At 48.4% G+C, this 18674-nt stretch overlaps 1 protein-coding gene across 1 annotated transcript; it reads left to right on the top strand.

The window, feature by feature from the left end:
* Nucleotides 1-1755: 1755 nt before the first annotated feature.
* Nucleotides 1756-18446, top strand: SPAG7 (sperm associated antigen 7). Its single transcript, XM_073547181.1, has 7 exons — nucleotides 1756-1907; nucleotides 16817-16884; nucleotides 17106-17194; nucleotides 17269-17353; nucleotides 17545-17634; nucleotides 17792-17948; nucleotides 18027-18446. Exons 1-7 carry the CDS (start codon nucleotides 1823-1825, stop codon nucleotides 18137-18139), a joined length of 687 nt encoding a protein of 228 aa, XP_073403282.1. The 5' UTR covers nucleotides 1756-1822; the 3' UTR covers nucleotides 18140-18446.
* Nucleotides 18447-18674: the final 228 nt, after the last annotated feature.

Raw genomic sequence — 18674 nt, 5'->3', positions numbered from 1 at the left:
CTCCGCCGCTGCCTGTTTTCTTCCCTCACGCTCCGCCGCTCTCTGTTTTCTTCCCTCACGCTCCGCCGCTGCCTGTTTTCTTCCCTCACGATCCGCCGCTCTCCGTTTTCTTCCCTCACGCTCCGCCGCTGTTTTCTTCCCTCACGCCCCGCCGCTATCCGTTTTCTTACCTCACGCTCCGCCGCTCTCCGTTTTCTTCCCTCACGCTCCGCCGCTCTCCGTTTTCTTCCCTCACGCTCCGCCGCTCTCCGTTTTCTTCCCTCACGCCCCGCCGCTCTCCGTTTTCTTCCCTCACGCTCCGCCGCTCTCCGTTTTCTTCCCTCACGCTCCGCCGCTGCCTGTTTTCTTCCCTCACGCGCCGCCGCTGCCTGTTTTCTTCCCTCACGATCCGCCGCTCTCCGTTTTCTTCCCTCACGCCCCGCCGCTGTCTGTTTTCTTCCCTCACGCTCCGCCGCTGTCTGTTTTCTTCCCTCACGCCCCGCCGCTGTCTGTTTTCTTCCCTCACGATCCGCCACTTTCCGTTTTCTTCCCTCACGCTCCGCCGCTCTCCGTTTTCTTCCCTCACGCTCCGCCGCTCTCCGTTTTCTTCCCTCACGCCCCGCCGCTCTCCGTTTTCTTCCCTCACGCTCCGCCGCTCTCCGTTTTCTTCCCTCACGCTCCGCCGCTGCCTGTTTTCTTCCCTCACGCGCCGCCGCTGCCTGTTTTCTTCCCTCACGATCCGCCGCTCTCCGTTTTCTTCCCTCACGCCCCGCCGCTGTCTGTTTTCTTCCCTCACGCTCCGCCGCTGTCTGTTTTCTTCCCTCACGCCCCGCCGCTGTCTGTTTTCTTCCCTCACGATCCGCCACTCTCCGTTTTCTTCCCTCACGCTCCGCCGCTCTCCGTTTTCTTCCCTCACGCTCCGCCGCTCTCCGTTTTCTTCCCTCACGCTCCGCCGCTCTCCGTTTTCTTCCCTCACGCTCCGCCGCTGCCTGTTTTCTTCCCTCACGCTCCGCCGCTCTCCGTTTTCTTCCCTCACGCCCCGCCGCTGTCTGTTTTCTTCCCTCACGCTCCGCCGCTCTCCGTTTTCTTCCCTCACGATCCGCCGCTGCCTGTTTTCTTCCCTCACGATCCGCCGCTCTCCGTTTTCTTCCCTCACGCTCCGCCGCTGTTTTCTTCCCTCACGCCCCGCCGCTATCCGTTTTCTTCCCTCACGCTCCGCCGCTCTCCTTTTTCTTCCCTCACGCTCCGCCGCTCTCCGTTTTCTTCCCTCACGCTCCGCCGCTGCCTGTTTTCTTCCCTCACGCTCCGCCGCTGCCTGTTTTCTTCCCTCACGATCCGCCGCTCTCCGTTTTCTTCCCTCACGCTCCGCCGCTGGTTTCTTCCCTCACGCTCCGCCGCTCTCCGTTTTCTTCCCTCACGCTCCGCCGCTGCCTGTTTTCTTCCCTCACGCTCCGCCGCTCTCCGTTTTCTTCCCTCACGCTCCGCCGCTGCCTGTTTTCTTCCCTCACGCTCCGCCGCTCTCCGTTTTCTTCCCTCACGCTCCGCCGCTGTTTTCTTCCCTCACGCTCCGCCGCTGTTTTCTTCCCTCACGCTCCGCCGCTCTCCATTTTCTTCCCGCCGTGCTGCACGACACGACATTGTTTCCGGGGTGCAGACGGTGGCCTCTCAGTACACGGCATGGTGCATTACACTGCACTGTTATTTTGCCCATGGCTTATTGCAGCTATTTCACCCTCACCGCGCGACGTTGCCCTTTTAATGCTTAGTGGGGACACAGTGTGATGCCCCTTTAAGAACGCTCGCGCTTTTAAGGCCATGCGCGTTCCCGCCCACAGGATCCAAGATGGCGGATCTGCTTGGTTCTATTCTCAGCTCCATGGAGCGGCCGCCGCAGGTCGGGGACCAGGAGAGCCGGCGGAAGGCCAGAGGTGAGGTCGCTAGTTTACATCCGTCCACACAGTGAGCAGCTCCCGGTCCGAGAGTGTGAGCGACGACCGGAACCCCGGTGCTTTATTTTAGTACCGAGAACTCAAACCGGCTGATGTCTGCCGCCTCATTGGTCAATTCGTGCGTCATTTATATAACAGGTGACCAATCAGCGAAGACATCACGTCGCAGCTGTGTCTTGATTGGTTACGTCCTCGTTTGGGCGGGTGTCATGCAGCTGTTGTGCTCTGGGGCCGAGGTTGGCCACTGGCTGAGCAGCTCTTCTTCCTTGTAGCAGCTGATTGGCTGTTCCGGGGAGCAGGCTGTGGAGCAGCTGCTCTGTGATTGGTGGGTTGAGGTCTTGGCCTTTTCTCTGATTTGCAGATGCAAGTATCTGTTCTTTTCCTTGTCCCGCCTCTTTAGTGTTTTGGTTTTAGTGTAGAGTCACTTAAAGGCAAAGTGTGTGGGGAAAAAAAAAAAAAAAATATTCAACCATCAAAGAAATGTTTTAATAAAAAATGTAATTTTATTTGTATAATATATGGAAAAATTTTTTTCCACTTTTAATCACTAGGGGGAGCAGCTGCTGAAGCTGGCCGTGCACCTAGTGTAACTTTACATAGTAACATAGTCAGCAAGGCCGAAAAAAGCCATGTGCCCATCCAGTCCAGCCTATATTCCCATCAGAATAAATCGCCTGTAGCAGAATACTATCTTCTCTTGTATTGACGGCTTTACATAGTTTTTTTTCATCTGCAAATATCGATATTTTACTGTGCAAACCTTCTACCAGATCATTAATAAATATGTTGAAGAGAAGAGGTCCCAACACCGACCCCTGCGGTCCCCACTGGTCACAGCGACCCAGTTAGAGAATATACCATTTATAACCCCCCCGCATTCTATCACTCAGCCAGTTACTTACCCATTTACACACATTTTCCCTCAGACCCGGCATTCTCATTGTGTAACAACCTCTTGTATGGGACAGGATCAAACGCTTTGGAAAAATCAAGATCTACCACATCCAATGACTCACCTTGGTCCGGTCTATAGCTTACCTCTTCATAAAAACTAATTAGATTGGTGTGACAGGAGCGATTCCTCATAAACCCATGCTGATATGGAATTATTACTATACATTTTTACAGCGCCATTTATTCCATGGCGCTTTACATGTGAAAGGGGCAAATATAGACAAGTACAATAAACCTGAGCAATACAAGGCATACAGGATGAGAGGGGGGACCCTGCCCGCGAGGGCTCGCAGTCTACAGGGATGGGTGAGGATACAGTAGGAGAGGGTAGAGCAGGTCGGGCGGTGGTTCAGTAGACTGAGGATCATTGCAGGTTGTAGGCTTGTCAGAACAGGTGGGTCTTCAGGTTCTTTTTGAAGGTTTCCGTTGTTGGTGAGAGTCTGATGTGTTGGGGCAGAGAGTTCCAGAGTATGGGAGAAGCATGGGAGAAGTCTTGTATGTGGTTGTGGGAAGAAGAGATAAGAGGAGAGTAGAGAAGGAGATCTTGAGAGGATCGAAGGTTGCATGCGGGTGGGTACCTAGAGACCATGTCACAGATGTATGAAACTGAACCTGTCAAAGACTGAACTCCTTGTGTTTCCTCCCTCTATTAATGTACCTATACCCGACATTGCCATTTCCGTGTGTGGTTCCACTATTACTCCCCAGCAACAGGCCCGCTGTCTTGGGGTCATACTTGACTCCGAGCTTTCCTTTGCCCCCCACATTCGATCACTGGCTCGCTCTTGTCATCTGCACCTCAAAAACATTTCTAGAATTTGACCTTTTCTTACTTTTGACTCCACAAAAACTCTTACTGTTTCTCTTATTCATTCTCGTCTGGACTATTGCAACTCTCTTCTAATCGGTCTCCCTCTTACCAAACTCTCCCCTCTCCAATCTGTCCTGAATGCTGCAGCCAGGATCATATTCCTCGCCAATCGTTACACCGATGCCTCTACCTTGTGACAGTCATTACACTGGCTACCCATCCACTCCAGAATTCAGTATAAACTTATTACCCTCACCCACAAAGCCCTCCATAGCTCAGCACCACCTTACATCTCCTCCCTCGTCTCAGACTACCACCCTACCCGCGCCCTCCGTTCTGCTGATGACCTGAGGTTAGCATCCTCAATAATCAGAACCTCCCACTCACGTCTCCAAGACTTTACACGTGCTGCGCCAATTCTTTGGAATGCACTTCCCAGGTCAATACGATTAGTCCCCAATCCCCACAATTTTAAGCGTGCCCTGAAAACTTATTTATTCAGACTGGCCTACCGCCTCAACACATTAACCTAATCTATCCCTGTGTGGCACAGCCAAAAGTTTTACCATAACCAGGTTCCCCACATCATGTTCCCATATGCTTTATGCATCCATTAGCCCTCTGTGTCTGTACTGTTACACACTTAACACTATGGCTGGTCCATACAATCAGGGCAACTGTTACCACCCACCTTTCGTGTCTCCCTCTTTCCTCATAGACTGTAAGCTTGCGAGCAGGGCCCTCACTCCTCTTGGTATCTGTTATGATCTATGTGATTATTGTTATGCTGTAATGTCTATTGTCTGTACACATCCCCTCCGAAATGTAAAGTGCAGCGGAATATGTCGGCGCTATAGAAATAAAATTTATTATTTATTATGGAGGAGACAGGTTGTGGATGGCTTTGTATGTCATACTTATTGGTTTTGAACTGGAGCCTCTGGACAATAGGAAGCCAGTGAAGGGCTTGGCATAGAGGAGAGACTGGGGTATAACGGGGGTACAGGTGGATTAGTAGGGCAGCAGAGTGTAGGATGGATTGGAGGGGTGCCAGAGAGTAGGAGGTTGCAATAGTCAAGGCGTGAGATAAGGGCGTGCACTAGTGTTTTTGCAGTTTCTCGGTCAAGGAATGCAATGATCCAGGAAATATATTTGAGATGAAGTCAGCAGGAGGAGGCAAGAGCTTGGATATGTGGTTTGAAAGAGAGGGCAGAGTTGGGGATCACCCCAAGGCACCGAGCGTGCGGGACTGGGGAAAGTGAGCAGCCATTGACATTGATGGATAGGTCTGGTGGAGGGGTAGAGTGAGATGGGGGGAAAGATGATGAATTCTGTTTTGTCCATGTTCAGTTTTAGAAAGCGAGCAGAGAAGAAGGCTGAAATAGCGGACAGACATTGTGGGATTTTGGTCAGTAAGGAGGCTAGGTCGGGTCCAGATAGGTAGATCTGCGTGTCATCGGCGTAGAGATGATACTGCAAACCGTGGGATTCTATGAGTTGTCCCAGGCCGAAGATGGAGAATAGTAGGGGTCCTAGAACTGAGCCTTGGGGAACACTGACAGACAGGGGGCAAGGTGAGGAGGTGGTGTGTGAGAGGGACACACTGAATGTTCGGTCTGTTAGGTATGATGAGATCCAGGATAGGGCCAAACCTGTGATGCCAAGAGATGAGAGAATCTGGAGCAGGAGGGAACGATCCATGGTGTCGAAGGCAGAGGACAGGTCCAGGAGAAGGAGGACATAGTAGTGTCGCTTGCTCTTGGCAGTTAGTAAGTCGTTACTGACTTTAGTTGGGGCAGTTTCAGTTGAGTGATGCGGTCAGAAGCCAGATTGTAAGCGGTCAAAGAGGGAACAGGAGGAGAGGTGGGAGGACAATTCAAGATGGACGTGTTGTTCCAGTAATTTTGAGGCATAAGGGAGAAGGTGTATCGGGCGATGGCTAGATACAGAGGATGGGTCGAGGGAGGGTTTTTTGAGGATGGGTGTGATTGAGGCATGTTTGAAGGATGAGGGGAAGACACCATTTGTAAGTGAGAGGTTGAAGAGGTGTGTTACCGATGGGATGAAGACTGTGGCAAGGTTAGGTATGAGGTGGGATGGGAGTGGGTTAAGAGTGCAAGTTGTGAGCTGATGTTCTGTCTTGGTGTGGAAGCTGGTTTTGGAAGAACAGGGCTGAGAAGTTAAGAAGAGGGGCATTGGGGAGCTGCGGGCCAAAGCTTTTTCTGATCTTATCGATCTTGTGTTTAAAGAGAGTCAAAGTCTTCAGCAGTAATGAGATGAGAGGGAGGAGGTGCTGGAGGATGGAGTAGAGAATTGAAAGTGTTGAAGAGCTGTTTAGCATTGTGAGACGGGGAGGATATGAGATAAGAAGTAAGTTTGCTTTGCGGCAGTGAGTGTGGACTTGAAGCTGACGAGGGACTGCTTGTATGCGATGAAGTGCTTGGCAGAGCGGAATCTCTTCCATCTCCGCTCGGCAACCCAGGAAGCCCGTCTCAGTTCTTTGGTCAGGCTGGTCAGCCAGGGTTGCCTGTTGATTGTAAGAGTTTTGCTATGTGTGAGGGGGGTGGCCAAATCAAGCGTTGCTGTTATTGTGGTGTTATAAAAAGTGGCAGCAGCATCTGTCATGAAGGGAAGCCTTGTCTGTGAGGGGGAGAAGGCACTCGGAGAGTGAGTGTAAACTGAGGTGTTTTTGCTATGCGCCAGTCCTGTGGAAAAGACCCCGTCACTATAGAGTCCCTAAATATAAGAAACTAGATGGTGGCCCGATTCTAACGCATCGGGTATTCTAGAATATGGCCAGCGGGAGACTGGCGTTCAAAAGATGGTCCAGGACGATCCACCACGATCGGCGATCTCACAGCGGGGGCCGGGTCGCTGCTGCGTGTCACACTGAGGCTAAGTACCCACGTTGCAGAAATGCTGCGGAAATTTCCGCAACTCCCGCCGTGGGAAAAACGCATGTGAATTTGCATGTGTTCTCGCGGAAAACATGCGATTTTCGCGTGCGGAATTCAAGCGCATTCCGAGCGATTTGAAGCATCGCTTGAAATGTGATTGACAGGTTGGTCACACACAAGCATAGTGTTTGACAATTGTGATCAACTCTTTACCATTGATGAGGCGGCCTATACGTCATCAATGGTAAAAGATAGAATGTAAAAAATAATTAAAAAAAAAAAAAAGTGATTTTCACCTTCCAACGGCCCCCGATCTCCTCTCCACGCTCCCGGCATCTTCCGGTCCCAGTAATACTTAGCGCGAAGTACCGGAGATGACGTCACTCTCGCGAGAGCGCGACGTCACCAGCGGTCTTTAAGCAAAGCATTACTGGGACCAGAAGATGCCGGGCGTGAGGTGAGAGGAGGGAAAGAGTCCGGGGGCTGTCAGAAGGTGAGAATATCACTATTTTTTTATTTCTATTTTTTACAGGTTTATGGTACCCAGGGCCTGGAGGAGAGTCCCTGGAAACCGGCTAGCGCCGGTCATCTCCCGGCTGCGTCGCCGCTGACCTCCGTGCGGCAGGAGAAGACCCGCTGTAACCATCGGGAAATCAGTGGCTGGCGCCACAGATCTCCCGACGGTAGCGGTGGCGTGCGTCGTTCGAATTCCATGCCAATTTGCGGCCGTACTGCGCCTGTCGCTGATTGGTCACGCCCCGCCAATTAGACGATTATATATAAGAAATAATGGTTTGTCTATTACATTAGTTCTCTTAGTACGCGTGGGTGTATGCCATCCGGACCCTTTAGCTTGCCTTACACCTGCAGTAAATATGGGCGGGGTCTGCTGACTTGTCTGGCTCCTCCCCTTCCTGGTGTCGTCATCTGACGCCAGGAAATGAAAATAGCAATTTATGCAAACATAAACATGTCGGCCCCTTCAGGTCTGACAGCGGCTGGACATCTGCTTCCAGTCCTGGGTGACTCTCTGGCCACATTTGTATCAATCTCTGTCCGAAAGGACCTTACAGATGGGATTGGAGAAGCAGGAAGCTCATCTGCATATTTCCGGTGCATTCTGGGAAGAGAAGAGTCGCCTTAAGCTGATCGATCGCTGGGACCTGCCGGGTCTCGCTGTTTGAGGACATCGCAAAACCGAGTTTCCACCCATCATAGAGTGCATCAGCAATATGGAAGAGAAGAAAATCCACATGGTCACCTGCAACACATGCTACATGTTTACGGATCTTCCGGCCCAAAAACTCAACTTTACCTGTCAGAAGTGCAAACTTGTTGCCCTCTTAGAGGAAAAGGTGCAGGGACTGGAAGAAAGAATACCAACATTGAAGGTAATTAAAGAACATGAGGACTTCTTGGATGAAGCAGAAGCAACCATTCAGGATTTGGAAAGTGAGAAAAGCTTCAGAGCACATACAGAGGCTGAAAAGTGGAGCCATGTGACGAAAAGAAGCAAACGGATCAAGTGGTCATCACCACCCACACAGCTTAGCAACCAATATGAAGCCCTCATGCTGGAGAATGAAAATGGCACAGCTCAGGATGATACCGTATCTACAAGAGAAGACACACTATCAACAAAAGAAGTTACTGTGTCAACAAAAGCGGAAACAAATGACACTCAAAAACACTCACGAGCAACAAGCAGTGCGTCCGGAAAGAAAAGAGTGGTAGTTGTGGGCGACTCACTACTAAGAGGCACGGAGGCAACTATCTGCAGGCCTGACATAACCACACGAGAAGTATGCTGCCTCCCAGGAGCAAAAATCAAGGATGTGGCCAACAGGATACCAACTATCCTCAAATCCAAGGACGACTACCCTTTCCTACTGATACATGTAGGCACAAACGACACGTCAAGAAATGACCTACCAACTATCTGCGAAGACTTTGAAATTCTGGGGAAGAAAATAAAGGAACGGAACGTACAGGTTGTCTTCTCATCAATCCTCCCAGTCGATGGCCATGGCATCAGAAGATGGAATAGGATACTAGAGGTGAACAACTGGCTACGACGGTGGTGCAGGCAGCAAGGATTTGGATTCTTGGACCATGGTGTGAATTACCTCTACGATGGACTTCTCACAAGAGATGGGATACACCTCACAAAACCTGGGAAACACACATTCACCAGAAGACTCATCAGGAGGGCTTTAAACTAGAAGGAGAGGGGATGGGAGGAAAAACAGCCGACAAGAACATGCAGCAGAAGGACAAGCTAATCAAGGCTACTAGATGTGGTAAAGAGGACCCAAGACAGGGCACTCAGAAGGAAGCTAAGAAAAATGAAGCAAAACTTCTTTCCTGCATGTGACCAATGCAAGAAGCCTGACCAGTAAGATTGATGATCTGGAGTTGGTAATGTATGAGGAAAAATACGACATAGTAGGAATAACTGAGACTTGGTTAGACGACAGCTATGACTGGGCGGCTAACTTGCAAGGATATGATTTGTTTAGGAGGGATCGTAAAACAAAAGGAAAGGGGTGGAGTCTGTCTATAGATAAAGTCCACTTTAAAGCCCACACTAAGAGAAGATGTACAAGAGGGAAATGAAGAGGTGGAGTCTCTATGGGTGGAGATACAAGAGAGAAAAGTAATAAAATCCTCATAGGGGTTTATTATAAGCCACCAAATATAACAGAAACCACTGAGAATGTATTATTGAAACAAAGAGACAAAGCAGCAAATCCCAATGAGGTGATTATTATGGGGGACTTCAACTTCCCCAACATAGACTGGGAAACTGAAACCTGCGGATCTCAGAAAGGAAACCAATTTCTGTCTGTGACCAAGGATAATTATCTGTCACCACTTGTGCCGGGCCCAACTAGAGGGACGGCCCTTCTGGACTTAATGTTAAGCAACAGGCCAGATAGAATAACAGAAGTCCGAGGCGATGGCACCGAGGGAACAGTGACCACAATATAACACAATTCCACCTGTCCTTCAGTAAGGCGCCCTGGAAGGGGGCTACGAAAACACTGAATTTAAGGAAAGCAAAGTGTGATCAGCTTAGAGAGGACCTTCCCCGAATTGATTGGGACAATGTCCTCAAGAATAGGAGCACAGAAAATAAATGGGAAATATATAACTCAGTTTTACACCCCCACTGCGAGCTAGCCATACCATACAGAAATAAAAGGGCTAGGAGCAGGAGAACACCAATGTGGCTAAATAAGGATGTAAAAAGGGCAATAAATAACAAGAACAAGGCATTTAGGAAGCTAAAACAAGAAGGCAATGAAGAAGCATTAAAACGTTATAGAGAAAAAAATAAAATGTGTTTAAAAAAAAACAAAACCATTTAGCAAAAGTGGAAACTGAGAGACTCATTGCTAAGGAAAGTAAAACAAACCCCAAACTATTCTTTAATTATATAAACAGTAAAAAGATTAAAATTGATGGTGTCGGCCCTTTAACCCCTTCCCGACATCCGACGGTATATCCCGTCCATGGGACCTGGGCCCCTATGCCCATGGACGGGATAGTACGTCGGGCGCGATCAGCGGCGCCCACGTGGTGAGTGCCGCTGTTCGCGGCCGGGTGTCAGCTGATTATCACAGCTGACACCCGGCACTATGTGTCAGGGGCGGTCACGGACCGCCCCGACACGTTAACCCCTTGTACACCGCGATCAAACATGATCTCGGTGTACCGGGAGTTAAAGGGAAGCATCGGCAGGGAGGGGGCTCCCTCCGTGCTTCCCTGAGCCCCCCACGGCAGCGCAATGTGCAGCGCTGCTGCGGGGGACTCCTTTCCTCCAGGCCCCCGAATCCAAGATGGCGACGGGGGCCTGAGGAAGCTGGCTTCCTCAGTGCCTGCAAGGCGCAGGCACTGAGGAAGCTGGCTTCCTCAGTGCCTGCAAGGCGCAGGCATGAGGAAGCCTTCTGCAGTGCCTGTGTCAGATCGCTGATCTGTGATGTGACAGATCAGCGATCTGTCACAGGACAGTGATGTCCCACCTGGGACTATTTAATAAAGTAAAAAAAAAAATAAAAAAAAGTGTAAAAATAATTTAAAAAAAAATCGCCAAATAAATTAGAAAAAAAAAAATATATATTCCCCCAATAAATCCATTTTTTGGAAATAATAATAAAAAAAACCAATAAAAGTACACATATTAGGTATCGCGGCGTCCGTAACGACCCGCCCTGTAAAACTGACCCATTAGTTAACCCTTTTAGCAAACCCCTTAAAAAATAAAAATAAAAAACGAAGCAAAAAATGATTTATTATCATACCGCCAAACAAAAAGTGTAATAAAGCGCGATCAAAAAGACGCATATAAATATCCATGGTACCGCTGAAAACGTCATCTTGTCCCGCAAAAAACGAGCCGCCACACAGCATCATCAGCGAAAAAATAAAGTTATAGCTCGCAGAATAAAGCGATGCAAAAATAATTATTTTTTATATAAAATAGTTTTCATTGCATAAAACCGACAAAAACATAAAAAAACTACCTAAATGAGGTATCGCTGTAACCGTACTGACCCGAAGAATAAAACCGCTTTATCAATTTTACCGCACGCGGAACGGTGTAAACGCACCCCCCCCAAAAGAAATTCATGAAACGCTGGTTTTTGTTCATTCTGCGTCCCAAAAATAGGAATAAAAAGCGATCAAAAAATGTCACGTGCCCGAAAATGGTACCAATAAAAACGTCAACTCGTCCCGCAAAAAATAAGACCTCACATGACTCGGTGGGTCAAAATACGGAAAAATTATAGCTCTCAATATGTGGTGATGCAAAAACTATTTTACAATAAAAAGCGTCTTTTAGCGTGCGACAGCCGCCAAACATAAAAACCGCCATAAATAGTAAATCAAACCCCCCGATATCACCCCCTTAGGTAGGGAAAAATAATAAAATTAAGAAAAAAGTATTTATCTCCATTTTCCCGTTAGGGTAAGGCTGTGTGCACACGCTGCGGATTAGGTGCGGATTCATCTGTGCGGATTTTGTAAAATCCGCAGGTGAAACCGCAGGTCAAAAGACCTGCGGTTTTACCTGCGGATTGCTCTGCGGTTTTGTCCTGCGGTTTTTCATCTCCTCAATAGAGGAGATGGCAAACCACAGGAGAATCCGCAGAAAGAATTGACATGTCAATTCTTTCTGCGGATTGAAAACCGCAGATAATCCGCGAGGAAAATTCCGCACCGTCTGCACTGCGGTTTTTGATTCCCATAGGGAATCATGGTACTGGGGTCCGCAGCAGCAAAATCCGCAGCGTGTGCACACAGCCTTAGGGTTAGGGCTAGGGCTCAGATTAGGGTTAGGGGTGTGTTGGGGTTAGGGTTGGAGTTATAATTGGGGGTTTCCACTGTTTGGGCACATCAGGGGCTCTCCAAATGCAACGTGGCGTCTGATCTCAATTCCAGCCAATTCTGAGTTGAAAAAGTCAAATGGTGCTCCTTCCCTTCCAAGCTCTGCCATGCGCCCAAACAGTGTTTTACCCCCACATGTAGGGTATCAGCCTACTCAGGACAAATTGCAAAACAATTTTTGGGGTCCAATTTCTCCTGTTACCCTTAGGAAAATAAAAAATTGGGGGCAAAAATATCATTTTTGTGGAAAAAAATGATTTTTTTATTTTCACGTCCGAGTGTTATAAACTTCTGTGAAGCACTTGGGGGTTCAAAGTGCTCACCACACATCTAGATAAGTTCCGTGGGGGGTCTAGTGTCCAAAATGGGGTCACTTGTGGGGAGTTTCAATAGTTTAGGTACATCAGGGGCTCTCCAAACGCACATGACACCCGCAGACCATTCCATCAAAGTCTGCATTCCAAAACGTCACTGCTTCCCTTCCGAGCCCCGACGTGTGTCCATACAGTAGTTTTCTCCCACATATGGGGTATCTGCATACTCAGGACAAATTGGACAACAACTTTTGGGGTCCAATTTCTCCTGGTACCCTTGGGAAAATAAAAAAATGGTGACTAAAAGATCATGTTTGTGGAAAAAATACGAATTATTTATTTTCACGCCCGGGCATTATAAACTTCTGTGAAGCACTGGGGGGGTCAAAGTGCTTACCACACATCTAGATAAGTTCCTTAGGGGGTCTAGTTTCCAAAATCGTGTCATTTGTGGGGGATTTCCACTGTTTTGGTACATCAGGGGTTTTCCAAACGCGACATGGTGTCCGATCTCAATTCCAGCCAAAAACGTCAAATGGCACTGCTTCCCTTCCGAGCTCTGCCATGCGCCCAAATAGTGGTTTACCCCCACATGTGGGGTATCCGTGTACTCGGGACAAATTGCACAATAACTTTTAGGGTCCTGTTACCCTTGGGAAAATAAAAATTGGGGTGAAAAGATCATTTTTGTGGAAAAAATATGATTTTTTTAATTGTACCGCTGTACGTTATAAACTTCTGTAAAGCCCTTGTGGGTTCAAAGTTCTCACCACATATCTAGATAAGTTCCTTGGGGGGTCTAGTTTCCAAAATGGGGTCACTTGTAGGGGGTTTCCACTGTTTAGGTACATCAGGGACTCTCCAAACGTGACATGGCGTCCAATCTGAATTCCAGCCAATTTTGCATTGAAAAAGTCAAACGGCGCTCCTTCCATTCTGAGCTCTGCCATGCACCGAAACAGTGGTTCCCCCCCACATATCAGGTATCTGCGTACTCAGGACAAATTGCACAATAACTTTTGCAGTCCAATTTCTCCTGATACCCTTGGTAAAATAAAAAAAATTGAACCTGAAGTATTTTTTTTATGAAAAAAAGTTAGATGTTCATTTTTTTTTAAATATTCAAAAAAATTCCTGTGACGCACCTAAAGGGTTAATAAACTTCTTGAATGTGGTTTTGAGCACTTTAAGGGGTGCAGTTTTTAGAATGGTGTCACTTTTGGGTATTTTCTATCATATAGACCCCTCAAAGTGGCTTCAAATGTGATGTGGTCCTAAAAATAAAATGGTGTTGTAAAAAATGAGAAATCGCTGGTCAACTTTTAACCCTTATAACTTCCTAACAAAAAAAAATTTTGGTTCCAAAATTGTGCTGATGTAAAGTAAACATGTGGGAAATGTTAGATATCAAGTTTTTTGTGTGCCGTATCTCTGTGATTTAAGGGCATAAAAATTCAAAGTTGGAAAAATGCGAAATTTTCAGAATTTTCGCCAAATTTCCGTTTTTCTCACAAATAAACGCAAGTTATTTGAATGTAATTTTACCACTAACATGAAGTACAATATGTTACGAGAAAACAATGTCAGAATCACTGGGATCCATGGAAGCTCCAGAGTTATGACCTCATAAAGGGACAGTGGTCAGAATTGTAAAAATTGGCCCGGTCATGAACGTGCAAACCACCCTTGGGGGTGAAGGGGTTAAAGAACAATGAGGGTGAAATCATAGAGAGCGATTTGGGAAAAGCAAATGTTTTAAATACCGTATTTTCCGCTTTGTAAGACGCACTTTTTTTCCCCCCGAACTTGGGAAAATGGGGGTGCGTCTTACAAAGAGGATATACCTTACCGAGTGTAGGCCGCATGGGTGTCCGGGTATCTCCGGGTGTCCGTCGGCACTGTGGGTGTTTCCCGGGTGCCCAGCGGTGTCTCCGGTTCCCATCCCGGGGCTATGCCGACATTTTGCGACAGGCCAGAGCCCAGTGGCTCCCTCTCGGTTCCCTCTGTATTGGCTCTGGCAATATGGCGGCCGCCGCCGGGGGCGGCGCATGCGCTGATGGTGATCTCTGGACTGAGATCTCGAGAGATGAGATTTCAGTGATGAGATCTCATCTCTCGAGATCTCAGTCCCGAGATCACCATCAGCGCATGCGCTGCCGCCATATTGCCGGAGCCAATACAGAGGGAACAGAGAGGGAGCCCCGGGGCTCTGGCCTGTCGCAAAATGTCGGCAGAGCCCCGGATTGGGAACTGGAGACACCGCTGGGCATGTGGAGACACAGCTGGGCACCCGGAGACATCCACAGCGCCGACTGACACCCGGAGACACCCAGACACCCCTGCAGCCTACACCCGGTAAAAGTCGGCAGAGCCCCGGGTTGCTGCACAGACCCCCCTGGCAGCAGCACGAGCCCCCCTGGCAGCGCGCTGCACATTGGAGCACCCTCTCATCCCTTCCTGCGGCCTGCAGTATCACCCCACTCCTGCCTCCTCCAGCAGCGACCCTGGGACCCCGCTTCACCGCAGCCACCACCCCCGGTAAGCAATAAGACTCCTGGATTATAAGCGGCACCACCATTTTATTAAAAACGTTTTTCCTATTTTTCTCCTCAAAATTTGGGGTGCGTCTTCTAATCCGGAGCGTCTTATAAAGCGAAAAATACGGTACTTTTTTCTCAACAGTGTTCACACAGGAAAAGGATTTGCCAGGGGAAATGCATGCAGAGTGATAATGTAAACTCCCCATTGAGGAGTACCTGCCTAACCCAGGAAGAAGTGCAGAACCGCCTTAGTAAGATTAAAATGGACAAATCACCAGGCCCTGATGGCATTCACCCTCGGGTATTCAGGGAGTTAAGTAATGTGATAGACAGGCCTCTGTTCCTTATATTTAAAGACTCTATAGAAACAGGGTCTGTTCCTTTTGATTGGCGGCAAGCAAATGTGGTACCAATATTCAAAAAGGGGTGTAAAAGTGAACCTGGAAACTATAGGCCGGTAAGCTTAACATCTGTTGAGGGTAACATTTTTGAAGGGTTTCTAAGGGATACCATTATGGAATATCTCAATGCTAATAAATGTTTAACTCCATATCAACATGGATCTATGAAGGATCGCTCCTGTCAGACTAACCTGATCAGCTTCTATGAGGATGTGAGCTCTCAAATGGACCCAGGAGAATCATTGGATGTCATTTATCTCGACTTCTCTACAGCATTTGACCCTGTCCCACATAAAAGATTAAGTAAGATGAGAAAGCTCGGGCTAGGGGAAAATGTGTGCAGATGGGTAGGTAGCTGGCTTAGTGATAGAAAACAAAGAGTGGTTATTAATGGGGCATCCTCAGATTGGGCCAGGGTCACTAGTGGGGGACCACAGGGGTCTGTATTGGGCCCTCTACTATTTAATATATTTATTAATGATCTAGTGGATGGCTTACACAGTAAAATATCAGTATTTGCAGATGATACAAAACTATGTAAGGTAGTTAACACAAAGGAGGACAGTTTGCAACTACAGACAGATTTGAGTAAATTGGAGAATTGGGCTGAAAAATGGCAAATGAGGTTTAACACAGATAAGTGTAAGGTTATGCCCATGGGAGGGAGAAACAGACGCTACAATTACTGACTAAATGGGAAACTGCTGGGGAAATCAGACATGGAAAAAGACTTCGGCATCTTAGTCCATAAGAAGGTAAATTGGAGTGCCCAGTGTCAGGCAGCTGCCACCAAAGCAAATAGGGTCATGGGATGCATTAGAAGAGGTCTGGGGACACGAGATGAAAACATAATTCTTCCTCTGTACAAATCACTCGTCAGACCACACTTGGAGGATTGTGTGCAATTTTGGACGCCGGTGCTCAAGAAAGACTTTACTGAACTTGAAAGGGTTCAAAGGCGGGCTACTAAAATGATAAATGGAGTTGGTTCACTACAGTACCCAGAAAGGTTATCAAAATTAGGTCTATTTACTCTAGAAAAGAGAAGACTTAGGGGAGACCTAATATATATGTACAAGTATATCAGAGGGCAACACAGAGATCTCTCCAATGAACTGTTTGTACCAAGGACTGTGACAAGAACAAGGGGCATTCTCTTCGTTTGGAGGAAAGACAATTTCTGCACCAGCATAGAAGAGGGTTCTTCACGGTAAGGGCAGTGAGGCTCTGGAATTCTCTTCCTGAGGAAGTGGTGATGGCCAACTCACTGAATGAATGTAAGAAAGGAATGGAGGCTTTTCTTGTGAGTAACAGTATAGAAGGTTACGAATAACAGAATATTATAGGTAGATGGTTGACCAGCTTAGGGGAAGGAATTTTTTTTCCCTATGGAGAAAATTGGCTTCTACTCTGTGGGTTTTTTGCCTTCCCCAGGATCAATAATGCAGAACAGCTGCACTAAAAATAGGCTGAACTAGATGGACATAAGGTCTTCCTTCAGCCTCCAAAACTGTTACTATGAAAGGAAGAAATCAGTGGTTTTGCTCTCAAATCATTTTTTTTTTTTTTTCTTTTTTTAGAGCAAGCAGCCCGACTGAAGAAGATGCAGGAGCACGAGAAGAGGCAGAAAGTGGAGTTCAGAAAAAAGGTGCAAGGAGCTGTGACCCCCCCCCCCCCCCCCCTTGCAGGGTGATGGAGGAGGGAGCTGTGACCCCCTGCAGGGTGATGGAGGAGGGAGCTGTGACCCCCTGCAGGGTGATGGAGGAGGGAGCTGTGACCCCCCCCCCCCCCTTGCTCCCCTGTAGGGTGATGTTGATTGTCAGATGTTATGTTGGCCCCGCCCACTGATGGGTGTTGCTTGTCCTGCAGATGGAGATGGCAGTGTCGGACTTCATCCAGGACAGTTCTCAGACTAAGAAGAAGTTCCAGCCGATGAGTAAGATCGAGCGCAGTATTCTGTGAGTGACGTCTCCTGTTTCTTGCCCTGTCTCGGTTCTCGCCTGTGTGGTGACCGCTGTCTCCTCTCACACAGACACGACGTGGTGGAGGTGGCCGGCCTGACCTCCTTCTCTTTCGGGGAGGATGAGGAGAGCAGATACGTGATGATATTTAAGAAGGTGGGTGCTGGGGCTCTGGTGTGAGTCGGAGTGCCGGTACTGTGCCAGTGGGGGCGGTGGGGCAGTGTGCAGCCCTCTGGGGTAGGGTGCGGGACTGTAGTGGTGGGTTGGTGTGCAGGACTCTGGGGTGCGTGGGTTGGTGTGCGGGGTCCCTTTTGGTGGCCATGTACCTCATTGTGCTCCATATTTAGGAGTTTGCCCCGTGTGATGAGGAGCTGGAGTCGTACCGTCGCGGGGAGGAGTGGGACCCGGTGAAGGCGGAGGAGAAGAGGAAGATGAAGGTAAGCTTCCTGCAGCCACCAGCAGAGGGCACTGTGGGCTGACCCTTGTAACCATGTGACCTATGGTGGCCAATCACAATGCAGCTTTAATTTTTTGGTGACCAGTCCGCGTCTGCCGTGGGTGTATATTTATAATATATATTCTTTGTTGCGGCAGGAGTTGGCCGAACGAGAGGCTGAGATAGACGCCATGAAGACGCCATCAAGTGTCAACCCAAACAGCGACTACAAAGACAAATACAGTCACCTGATCGGGAAGATGGCCGCCAAGGACGCCGCCCATACCCTGCAAGCCAACAAAGCGTACGGCTGCGGTAAGTGATGCATGGTGTCGGGGGTCAGCGGAGATATGGGGATGTTGGTGGTCTTGACGTCTCCCCCTTTATCCTCAGTTCCAGTCGCCAATAAGCGTGACACGCGATCCATCGAGGAGGCCATGAACGAGATCCGAGCCAAGAAGCGATCAAAGCAAGAGGACGGTGACTCCGCACCTGGGAAATGCTGATCGTCCAGTGTGTTGTCCATGTTTGGGGGAATCTTCGTTTATTTGTATGAATCGGCGCTGCTGTTCTGCCGCCAGCTGTAGACTGTCAGACACGCGACGTCTCCGGCGCTGCTGTTTTTGCCGCCATTCCCGGACTGTCAGACACACAACGTCTCCGGTGCCGCTGTTCTGCCGCCATTTCTGGACAGTCAGACACGTGACGTCTCCGGCGTTTTATTTAATCTGGTTTTATTCGCGTTCAGGACTCATTTTAACCCTTGTCATGCTGTTATTATTCAGAGGTTTTTAAAGTAAGAGTATAAAAGAAGGTGGCTGCGATGTGTGATGATTTCCTGGCTTTGCTGCTGTTTGTGACGCCCATCGCAGATTTATCTAGAAATTATTATCCTTGTACAGACGCCTTTGTCCCAATATCTGACCGGGTGACACCGCTTCTTACTGCAATGATGGCTGCCCCTGAACACTTTAGGGTCTGGTTTTCAGATGTTTTATCTCCGCAGAGAAGAAAAGCAATCTGAAGACCCATAGGAGGAGG

This window comes from Dendrobates tinctorius, unplaced genomic scaffold (genome assembly GCF_039654945.1).
Source record: "Dendrobates tinctorius isolate UK_male_01 unplaced genomic scaffold, ASM3965494v1 ptg000151l, whole genome shotgun sequence".
NCBI lineage: Eukaryota > Metazoa > Chordata > Amphibia > Anura > Dendrobatidae > Dendrobates > Dendrobates tinctorius.
This window is presented reverse-complemented; position numbering and strand designations above follow the sequence as displayed.

Bases quoted from the DNA above. Each gene is read 5' to 3' on its own strand.
- SPAG7 (XM_073547181.1), top strand. From the start codon at position 1,823: ATGGCGGATCTGCTTGGTTCTATTCTCAGCTCCATGGAGCGGCCGCCG. The intron at 17,195-17,268 runs GTGAGTGACGTC...CCTCTCACACAG, and splicing joins AAGATCGAGCGCAGTATTCT to ACACGACGTGGTGGAGGTGG. The intron at 17,354-17,544 runs GTGGGTGCTGGG...CTCCATATTTAG, and splicing joins ACGTGATGATATTTAAGAAG to GAGTTTGCCCCGTGTGATGA.